The sequence below is a fragment of the Cricetulus griseus genome, chromosome X (genome assembly GCF_003668045.3).
Source record: "Cricetulus griseus strain 17A/GY chromosome X, alternate assembly CriGri-PICRH-1.0, whole genome shotgun sequence".
NCBI classification, from domain to species: domain Eukaryota; kingdom Metazoa; phylum Chordata; class Mammalia; order Rodentia; family Cricetidae; genus Cricetulus; species Cricetulus griseus.
Window position 1 is genome coordinate 104,258,159 of NC_048604.1, and position 10,397 is coordinate 104,268,555.

At 48.8% G+C, this 10,397-nt stretch overlaps 2 protein-coding genes across 2 annotated transcripts; both read right to left on the minus strand.

The window, feature by feature from the left end:
* Window positions 1–1,819: 1,819 nt before the first annotated feature.
* On the minus strand, window positions 1,820–4,253 carry LOC113837527 (MLV-related proviral Env polyprotein-like). Its single transcript, XM_027431838.2, has one exon. The coding sequence runs from the start codon at window positions 4,108–4,110 to the stop codon at window positions 2,131–2,133; it is 1,980 nt and encodes a 659-aa protein (XP_027287639.1). The 5' UTR covers window positions 4,111–4,253; the 3' UTR covers window positions 1,820–2,130.
* A 3,178-nt stretch (window positions 4,254–7,431) lies between these two features.
* On the minus strand, window positions 7,432–9,774 carry LOC113837528 (bromodomain-containing protein 4-like). The gene has a single exon (XM_027431839.1). The coding sequence runs from the start codon at window positions 9,492–9,494 to the stop codon at window positions 7,644–7,646; it is 1,851 nt and encodes a 616-aa protein (XP_027287640.1). The 5' UTR covers window positions 9,495–9,774; the 3' UTR covers window positions 7,432–7,643.
* Between the last annotated feature and the right edge of the window lie 623 nt (window positions 9,775–10,397).

Below are 10,397 nucleotides of genomic sequence, written 5' to 3' on the forward strand. Positions count from 1 at the left end.
ACAAATTAGACTTCAAATTAAAATCAATCAAAAGAGATGAAGGTCATTTCATATTCACCACAGAAAAATCTATCAAGATGAACTCTCAGTTCTGAATATCAATACCCCAAATAGAAAGGCATAAACATTAGTAAAAGAAGCATTACTAAAACTTAAATCACATATAAAGCCTCACACACTTATAATGGGAGACTTCAACATCACACTTTCACCACTAGACAGGACCATCAGCCAGAAACTTAACAAAGAAACAAAGGAACTAACAGAAGTTATGACCCAATTGGGTTTAACAGATGTATACATACATACATACATACATACATACATACATACATACATATCATTCCTTCCAAACACAAAAGAATATGCCTTCTTCTCAGTGCCACTTGGAACCCTCTCTAAAATCTACCACATACTTAGCAACAGATTCTCAACAGATACAAAAAATTGGAATAACCCCCTGTATATTTGATCATATTCAATGGCAACACAAATTGCAGAATCCCTACAAACTCATGGAAATTGAACAATGCCCAATTGCACCATTCCTGGGTCAAGGAAGAAATAAAGAAATCAAACACTTCCTAGAATTCAATGAAAATGAAGACACAACATGCTCATACTTATGGTATACTTTGAAAGCAGTACTAAGAGGAAATTTCATAGCACTAAGTGCCCACATGAAGAAACTGGAGAATAGTCACATTAGAGAATTAGCAGCTGAAACAACTGAAAGCTCTAGAACACAAAGAAGCCAGTGCACCCCAGAGGAGTAGACACCAGAAAATAATCAAAATGAGGGCTGAAATCAATAAAGTAGACTAGGAAAACAATACAAAGAATCAATGTAACAAAGAGTTGGTTCTTTGAGAAAACAAGATAGACAAACCATTATCCAAACTAACCAAAAGGCAGAGAGAGAACATGAAAATTAGCAAAATCAGAAATGAAAAGGGAACATAACAACAGACACTGAGGAAATCCAGAGAATCATCAGGCCATACTTTGAAAACCTGTACTCCACAAAATTCGAAAGTTTAAAGGAAATGAACAGATTTTTGGATAGATATCACTTCCTAAAATTAATCAAGAAGAGACAAGCAATTTAAATAGACCTATAACCCCCAATAAAATAGAAGCAGGCATAAAAAATCTCCCAACTAAAACAAGCCCAGGGCCAGGTGGTTTCAATGCAGAATTCTACCAGAAATTCAAGGAAGAGCTAATACCAGTACTCCTCAAAGTGTTTCAACAATAGAAGCAGAAGAGTCATTGCCAAACTGTTTTTAATGAGGCTACAATTAACTTGGTACCTGAAAGACCCCGAAGGGATACTTTCGTAGAGGGAGACCCACACACCCAGGAATCAGCGAGGCCACGAACTGGATGCAAAAAACAAGAGGCTTTATTGGAGACGCAGGTACCTGGGGCGACTTAGCTTCTGTGTGGCTAAGCGCCCCGAGCCAAGGGAAAAGGGGTCCTTATATAGGAAAAAAGGCGCAAGCTAGGAGCAAGGATTCTATTGGATAATTCTAATGAGGCATTATACAGAGCTATTCCCATTGGTCAATGTATATGAGGCGCTATACAGGGTTATTCAAATGAGGCAAAGTACAGAGTTATTCAAATGAGGTGAAACACAGAGTCTTTCAAATGAGGCGAAATACAGAATCATTTCCATTGGATGGTTCAAATGAGACACAGAGCCATTCCAGATCAGCATATTCTCAAGGTCTGGTGTCTGGTACAGCAGACTCAATTCCCCCCCTTTCCTGATGGCTGACCTTGGGGGCGGAGACCTTGGGACGGAGTGTTTCTCTTCGGGCGGGGCGGGGGCTCAGGGGCAGAGCTCCAGGCCGGCTCACTCGGTGTTTGTCCTCGTGCTGACCCACCTGGTGCTCGCCCTCGTGCCAGCCCACCCGGTGCTCGTTCTCGGGCTGGCCCACCTGGTGCTCATTCTCGGGCCGGCCCCACCCGGTGCTTGTTCTCGGGCCGGGCGGGGAAAGGCCACCGGGGGTGGGGATCGGGGAAGCCGCCGACAGGAGGAAGAGGAGACAAACTTGAGAAAGAAAGGGCTAAGGGACAGGGGTCTTTCATTCCCCCATTTCTCTTGTAACTGAATGGAATCTTTCATTCAGAGGTCTCTAGATACTCTGGATCTATTTGCTTTAGCTGATGATATTGTTGAGTTAAGACTAAGGCCTGTACAACAGATAGTCGTTCTCTGATGAATTGAGTCAGTTTGTTCAGAATGCAGGGACCAAATATGAGGATCAAAAATAGAATAACCAGAGGTCCCATGAGCGTGGATATAAGGGTAGTCAACCAGGGGGATTTAGCGAACCATCCCTCGAACCATCCTTGTTGAGACTCAAATAGCTGTTGCCTCTGTTTTAGCCTCTCCCTAAGTTTGGCCATGCTATCCCTAACTATTCCTGTATGATCTGCATAAAAGCAGCATTCTTCCTTGAGGGCAGCACATAGCCCCCCTTCCTGTAAAAATAATAAATCTAATCCTCGTCTGTTCTGCAGGACCACCTCAGAGAGTGATGTTAAAGATTTCTCGAGTGCACTGATTGACTCTTCTAGGACCTGGATATCCGTGTGCATGGCTTGTTGTAGAAGCTTAAAATGATTAATTCCCTGTAGGGCAACGGTTCCGGTCCCTATGCCGGCTGCTATGCCCCCCACTGTTATTCCTCCTAATAATAGGGCCACGGTAAAGGATATTGGCTCCCTCTTATATCGGGTTGATTTCTCTAGTACGCTGTAAACATATTCAGGTTGGTGGTATGTGACTTTGGGCCAAAGTTCTATCAATATACAAAAGTCAATGGTGGTGTTGAGAACAGTGGTAGAGACACAGGGAGTCAACCCAGTACTGCAAGCCCAATAAGTTCCATAAGGGGCAACAAGGTATCGGCTGTCCTGAGATAATGGCTCTACTTGGTTACATAATTCTTGATGTGAGGAAGGAATCCTGCCTATGCATAGCCCCTTTCCTGAGACCTCAGATATTGTGAGCTTGTGCTGCATAGCAGCTCCGCAACTGGTAGGTGCTGAGGTCTGGTTGGAGTAGTTGCCCAGTATTGCCACGCCTTCATAATATGGGGGCCGGGAAACTAGGCATAACCAGCATTCCTGAGTCTTGTTGGGGTCTGAAAAATTTAAGGCTTGGTAAACTCCTTGGATTAATTGTAATAATCTATCTCTGGTACCTGGAGGGTCTCTGGTTATCTCGATGTTTAGGGCATCTGGGGTGGGGGAGAAGGTGACAGCACCTGGTGTAGGAGTGATAGCTTTAGGAACGGTAGGGGGTTTAGGGACTTGAAAATGGGTTGGGGATCTCTGGTCCGCTATTACTATGTTTGGCCCGACTGATTGTTGGCTTAGGGGAGTAATTTGTCTGTACAGGGAGAATAAAGTCACCGGATCTTTCCCTGCTCGGTGCAGCCTGAGTCCCCAGACCTTAGGACTATCCCAAGTAGTTCTTTTTCCAGCATCTGTGAACCTTAGGATGAGAGGGTTGCATTTTCCTCCGGGGGTGGCGCCTTGAAAACCTCCCCCTCCGGCACTATCATAACAAGGTCCGCAGGCTCTTTGCCCACATCTCCATGGTCCTTTCCCTGCGTACCCTGGGATCTCCCTCCGTTTGAGAGTGATGAAATCCCAAGAGGAAGAGGGTTTCCAGTAAGCCTCCCCTGTGGTTTCACATCCCCATCTTGCACAGTACCCTTCCTGCGGCCCCCCGCAGCCATGAGTTGGTTTATGGCCGGGGCAAACATAAAAATCCTTGCTTCTTGTTCCTATCCTTCCCCCAGGGTGGTGGCATCCGTACCCTGGGAATGGTTCCTGGTCAGAGGGATCCCAATCAGACCCTACTAAGTCACATAGGTCGACATAGAGAGGAGGGAACCCATCATGTAGAGTCCCTATATAAGTGCTGAGGTTGGCTATTTCCCCGGTCCCTAGATTGGCTATTTTCCAGGTGATATTATAAACCCTGTGGGGGTTAGTTGCTACATGGGGGGTAAACAGACAACCAATCAACAGGAGGGTGTACGAGAGAGTCTTATCTTTAAAGGATTTTGAGTGCGGTGTGCGGTCCATTCTGATGCAGTGGCTGAATCGGTGGGTCGGGCTGGCTTTACATGTGAAGCATGTATCCAAGCTGCAATGCCGTCTACCTTGAGTGCGGTGGGAGTGGTAAGCAAAACGATGTAGGGTCCCTTCCAGCGGGGTTCAAGGTTCTTGGCCTGGTGACGCCGGACCCAAACAGTGTCCCCGATCTGGTAGGAATGGGGGATGGTGGGATGGTCCCTCTGGTCTTTATAAGCTTGAGCAAGGGGTTTCCAGACCTCCCGTTGTACTAGTTGGAGGGCCTGTAAATGAGCTTGGAGAGAAGGGGAGTTAGCAAAATCTGAGACATCTTGATCAAGAAAGTTAATGATAGGAGTAGGTACTCCATACAGGATCTCAAAGGGTGTGAGCCCATGTGGTCCAGGGGTATTACGAGCGCGGTAGAGTGCTAGGGGGAGTAGGAGGACCCAGTCTCTAGTGCCAGTTGCAAGCGACAATTTTGTTAAAGTCTCCTTGATTGTTCTATTCATCCTTTCTACCTGTCCTGAACTTTGGGGTCTATAAGCACAATGTAATTTCCAATCAATCCCCAACAAGGTGGCCACTGACTGACTTACCTGGGAGACGAAGGCGGGCCCATTGTCTGTTCCCAATACCTGAGGCATCCCATAACGGGGAAAGATTTCTTCAAGCAATTTCTTAGTAACGATCTTGGCTGTTTCATGTTTAGTAGGGAAGGCTTCAACCCATCCTGAAAAGGTGTCTACAAAAATTAATAGATACTTGTATCCATATTTTCCTGGTTTAATCTCAGTGAAATCTATCTCCCAATGTGTTCCGGGCCGGTAGCCTCTGACCCGGTTCCCGGGAGGAAGCTTCAGTCTGGATGCGTTGACTCGGGCGCACGCATCACATTGCTCAGTTACCTGTTTTAGAATATCGTTCTTCCCCAAAAGGAAATTGAATTCCTCTTCTCGTTCGAGGAGCTCCCGCATCTTCTTGGAGCTCAGATGTGTCATCTTATGTAAAAATGTCACTAGGTACTTGGTTACCCGGTAGGGGATGACAGTCTTTCCTTCATAAGTCCAATCCCCGTTTGGTTCCTTTGCGGCTCCCAATTTCTCTAGGGTTTGGATGTCTCTTTGTTCATAGTCCCATGAGGGGAAGGGATGGTCGTTGGTGGGCTCTAGAGCCAGGAGGTTAGTGGTGTCTGTGGTCAGGGCCGCCTCTCGGGCAGCCAAGTCTGCCCTTCGATTGCCCCTTGCTTCGAAAGAATCCCCTTTTTGGTGTCCAGGGCAATGTATGATACTTAAGGCAGCGGGCAGATGAAGAGCCCTTAAGAGAGCGAGGATTTCCTCCTTATTTTTAATGTCTTTCCCTTCGGAGGTAAGCAGCCCCCTCCGTCTGTAAATTTCTCCATGTATATGGGCAGTGGCGAAGGCATAACGACTGTCTGTATACACGGTGAGCCTCTTACCTTCTGCCAATTTTAGAGCCTGCGTGAGTGCTATGAGTTCTGCCCTCTGTGCGGAAGTTCCAGGGGGGAGTGCCTGGGCCCAGACGACCTGATTCTCTGTGGTGACTGCCGCGCCCGCCTTTCGTTCTCCTTGATGCAAAAAGCTGCTTCCATCCGTGAACCAGATGTGGTCCGGGCTAGGTAGAGGCTGGTCAGTCAGGTCGGATCTCGCTCCATGGGCCTCGGCCAATACCTGTAAGCAATCATGAGCCTCGGGCTCCCCAGGGAGGGGGAGCAGGGTGGCTGGGTTCAGAGTCACCAAAGGCCCGAAGTGGACCCGGTCTTTGTCTAACAGCATAGTCTGGTAATGAGTCATTCGGGCATTAGTAAGCCATCTGTCTGGAGGCTGTCTGATGACTGCCTCTACTGCATGAGGGGCATGTATGGTCAAAGGCTGCCCCAAGGTTAGCTTGTGAGAATCTTTTACCAGCAGGGCTATAGCAGCAATCATTCGAAGGCAGGGTGGCCATCCCGATGCCACAGGATCCAATTTCTTGGAGAGGTATGCAGTGGGCCTTCTCCAAGGCCCCAGTTTTTGGGTGAGGACTCCCTTAGCATAGCCCTCCTTCTCATCTATAAAAAGTTCAAATGGCTTAGCTAAGTCCGGTAGACCCAGGGCTGGTGATTCAAGGAGAGCCTTTTTGATGTCGGTGAAGGCTTTCTTTTGGGGCTCTTCCCATTTAAAAGCAACCCCTGGCCGAGTGAGGGGGTAGAGGGGAGCCGCCATTTCGGCAAACCCAGGGATCCATAGGCGGCAGAAGCCTGCCGTTCCCAAGAATTCTCTCAGTTGGCGGGGATTTTGTGGGGTGGGAATGTCTAAGATGGCTCGCATACGGGCTTCCGTTAGCCATCGACGTCCATCCTTTATCTTGTATCCTAAATAGGTCACCTGTTTCTGACATATCTGGGCCTTCTTGGCGGATGCCCGGTACCCTAGGCTCCCAAGAGTCTGGAGGAGGGCTTGAGTGCCTTCCTTGCATTCCCCTTTGGTTTTGGCTGCCAGGAGAATGTCATCTACATATTGTAAGAGGATTAGAGCGGGGTACCTAACCCGGAATTCTGCCAGGTCCTGATGTAAAGCTTCATCAAAAAGGGTAGGGCTGTTCTTAAACCCTTGAGGTAGCCTAGTCCAAGTCAGCTGCCCAGAGATTCCAAGGGCCGCGTCCTGCCATTCAAAGGCAAATATAGGCTGGCTGGTGGGATGCAGGCGGAGGCAGAAGAAAGCGTCTTTAAGATCTAAGACTGTGTACCAGATATAGTTAGGTGGCAATCCACTCAGCAAATTGTAAGGGTTGGGGACAGTAGGGTGTATGTCCTCTATCCTTTTATTGACTTCTCTTAGGTCCTGCACTGGCCGGTAGTCATTAGTTCCCGGCTTCCTAACGGGTAGCAAGGGTGTATTCCAAGGAGATTTACAGGGCACCAGAATCCCTTGTTCAAGTAACCTTTTAATATGTGGCCGAATTCCTTCGCGGGCTTCTTTAGGCATTGGATACTGTCTGACGGATGCAGGAAGGATGGCAGCTTTTAAGGTTACTATAATTGGGGCCTGGTTAATGGCAAGGCCCATTCCTCCTGTTTCAGCCCAGGCTTGGGGAAATTCCGCAAGCCAGTGATCAAGGGTTTCCTGATTGTTCGAATTAGTCCTCTTTTCATGGAGTCTATATTCATCTTCTATGGACATTGTCAAGATGGTAAGGGGAATTCCCTCTGGCCCTGTGACTTTGACTTCTGACCTCTCAAAGTGTATTTGAGCTTTTAATTTGGTCAATAGGTCCCGTCCTAGTAAGGGGTAGGGGCAATCTGGCACATGGAGGAAAGAATGCATAACCTTACCGGTCGCGAGCTGGAGCTGCCGATTTGTAGTCCAATGGTACTGCTTTCCGCCTGTAGCTCCCTGTACCCATGCAGTCCGGTGACTCAGGGGTCCGGGTGACCGATTCAGAACGGAATGTTGTGCCCCTGTATCGACTAGGAAGGTGACCGGATGCCCCCCGACTTGCAGTGTTATCCTGGGCTCAGGGGGGGGCTCCTGGCCCCGACTCCTCTAATCTTCTAGGTTCAGGAGGTCAGAAACCCTTGGCGGTGGAAGCTTGGCCCGGGGGTTCTTAGGGCATTCTCTTGCCCAATGTCCTTTTTCTTTACAGTAAGCACATTGGTCCCTGTCCAGGTGGGGCCCCCTTCTGTCATCCCTCTGTCTATTCTGTCTCTGGCCTGTCACTACTGTGGCCAATAACCTGCTCATTTCTTTATTCCGCTTACGGTCTCTCGCAACCTCTTTTTCCTCAGCTTCCTGTCTTAGTCTTTCCTCTCTCTCCTGAGTTTCCTTCCTCCAACGTTCTTCTCTTTCTGTCTGTGTTTCCCTCTTATTAAAAATACGTTCTGCTTCCTTCAACAAATCTTGGAGTGTATATCCCTGTAGATTTTCTAGCCTTTGAAGCTTGTTTCTTATGTCCGGGGCTGATTGCCAAATAAAGGACATAGAAACGTTGGTGGCCTGACCTGGATCTTCCGGATTATAGGGAGTATACATCCTGTACGCTTCTTTCAATCTCTCTAGAAAAGCGGCAGGTGATTCCTCCGCACCCTGTATTATCTGCTTCACCTGGGCCAAATTAGTGGGTCTGCGTCCTGCCCCCCGGAGTCCCGCTACCAGCAACTGGCGATAGAGACGCAGGTGGGTCCTACCTGCTTCGGTGGTAAAATCCCATTCAGGTCTTTCAAGAGGGCAAGCCGCATCAATTTCATTGGGTAGCTGGGTGGGCTGCCCGTTTACTCCTGGGACATTTTTTCGTGCTTCTAGTAGCACGCGCTGTTTCTCTTCCGAGGTTAAAAGGACCTGCAAAAGCTGCTGACAATCATCCCAGGTGGGTTGGTGAGTCGTGAGTACCGACTCTATGAGAGATGTCAGCCTCACGGGGTCTGCAGAAAAAGAAGGATTATTATTTTTCCAGTTATAGAGGTCCGATGCTGAGAATGGCCAATACTGAGGTTGGCCGTTCAGCCCAGTTCGGAGGGGCAGAGTGGTTGAATCTGGAACGGGCTGCTCCCTACGACCTCTTAGTCGATAAGCCATTGGTGAAGGGTCAGGGGCCGCTTCCGCCAAGGCAGCGGCGGAGTCCGCTTCTGCCTCTGGTGGGGGCGGCAGTGGCGGATATGGCGGGGGCTCCTCCGTTAATAGATCAACCAACTGGTCTTCTCCCGGAGGGAGTACCTTAGGTGTCTTCTTTTCTTTAGCCTTAGTGTCTTTCACCACGGTAGGGTAAAGGTTGGAATGGGAAGGGGGGTTGGGAGGAATCAAAGGAGTGGGAGGTGTAGGGGCCGAAGGAATGGGTCGGTTGGAGCGGTTAGAGGGGGGAAGGAGAGAGGGGCCCTTGGGATGTAAGAAAGGACGTACCCAGGGAGGGGGGTCCTGAACCAAAGCCTCCCAAGTGACGATATAAGCCACTTGATCGGGATGCCCGTGTGGTCCAGGATCCATAATCTTCTCTTTTATCTGGAATATAGTCTGGGGGTTAAAGGTACCATCTCGCGGCCAGCCTACGTCAAAGGTCGGCCATTCTGAAGAACAAAGAGTAATCCATTTGCGTTTACGCACATTAACAGATTGGTTATGAGCATATTCCTGTACATCTTTCCAGTGGGAGAGTGTTAGGGACAAAGGAGTGGTGACAGTTTGCCCCATAGTTTCTAGGCTTAGGAGGGCACAAATGACAGCTACAAGACAAAGACCGAATAACACAGAACAGACTTTCGCAGCGCGGTTTCGACAGAGAGTCGACAGAAGGAATTGAGAGAGAGTCGAGGAAGGGGGCCCTCCTTCCTCGTCCCCAGTAAAGATTGCAAATCCCTCAAGCCGAGGGCCTTCTCCAAAGAGACTGGGAAAATGTCCAGTCATAGATCTAAGTTCAAAGTACAAATCTCTCACCCTGAGGGCTTCCCAAGTTCAAAATACAAATCCCTCTTCCTGAGGGCTTCCCAAGTTCAAAATACAAATCCCTCTTCCTGAGGGCTTCAAACGCTACCAGGACGTCTCCTGGAGCCGCGGTCGGGAGTTCGGACCCGTCAGTCCCTCCTCGGATCCGCCTACAAATGTACACAGCTGTATACTACAAACGCAAGCGCAATTCACAAGACAGACTCAGACCAGACAAGACAAAACAGCGGATCCGCACAACACTTACCTCCCAGACGTGGGTCGGTGGTCCCTGGGCGGGTCTCAATCCCGGACCGAGCCCCCAAATGAAAGACCCCGAAGGGATACTTTCGTAGAGGGAGACCCACACACCCAGGAATCAGCGAGGCCACGAACTGGATGCAAAAAACAAGAGGCTTTATTGGAGACGCAGGTACCTGGGGCGACTTAGCTTCTGTGTGGCTAAGCGCCCCGAGCCAAGGGAAAAGGGGTCCTTATATAGGAAAAAGGCGCAAGCTAGGAGCAAGGATTCTATTGGATAATTCTAATGAGGCATTATACAGAGCTATTCCCATTGGTCAATGTATATGAGGCGCTATACAGGGTTATTCAAATGAGGCAAAGTACAGAGTTATTCAAATGAGGTGAAACACAGAGTCTTTCAAATGAGGCGAAATACAGAATCATTTCCATTGGATGGTTCAAATGAGACACAGAGCCATTCCAGATCAGCATATTCTCAAGGTCTGGTGTCTGGTACAGCAGACTCAATTCCCCCCCTTTCCTGATGGCTGACCTTGGGGGCGGAGACCTTGGGACGGAGTGTTTCTCTTCGGGCGGGGCGGGGGCTCAGGGGCAGAGCTCCAGGCCGGCTCACTCGGTGTT

Bases quoted from the DNA above. Each gene is read 5' to 3' on its own strand.
- LOC113837527 (XM_027431838.2), bottom strand. From the start codon at position 4,110: ATGGACCGCACACCGCACTCAAAATCCTTTAAAGATAAGACTCTCTCG.
- LOC113837528 (XM_027431839.1), bottom strand. From the start codon at position 9,494: ATGACTGGACATTTTCCCAGTCTCTTTGGAGAAGGCCCTCGGCTTGAG.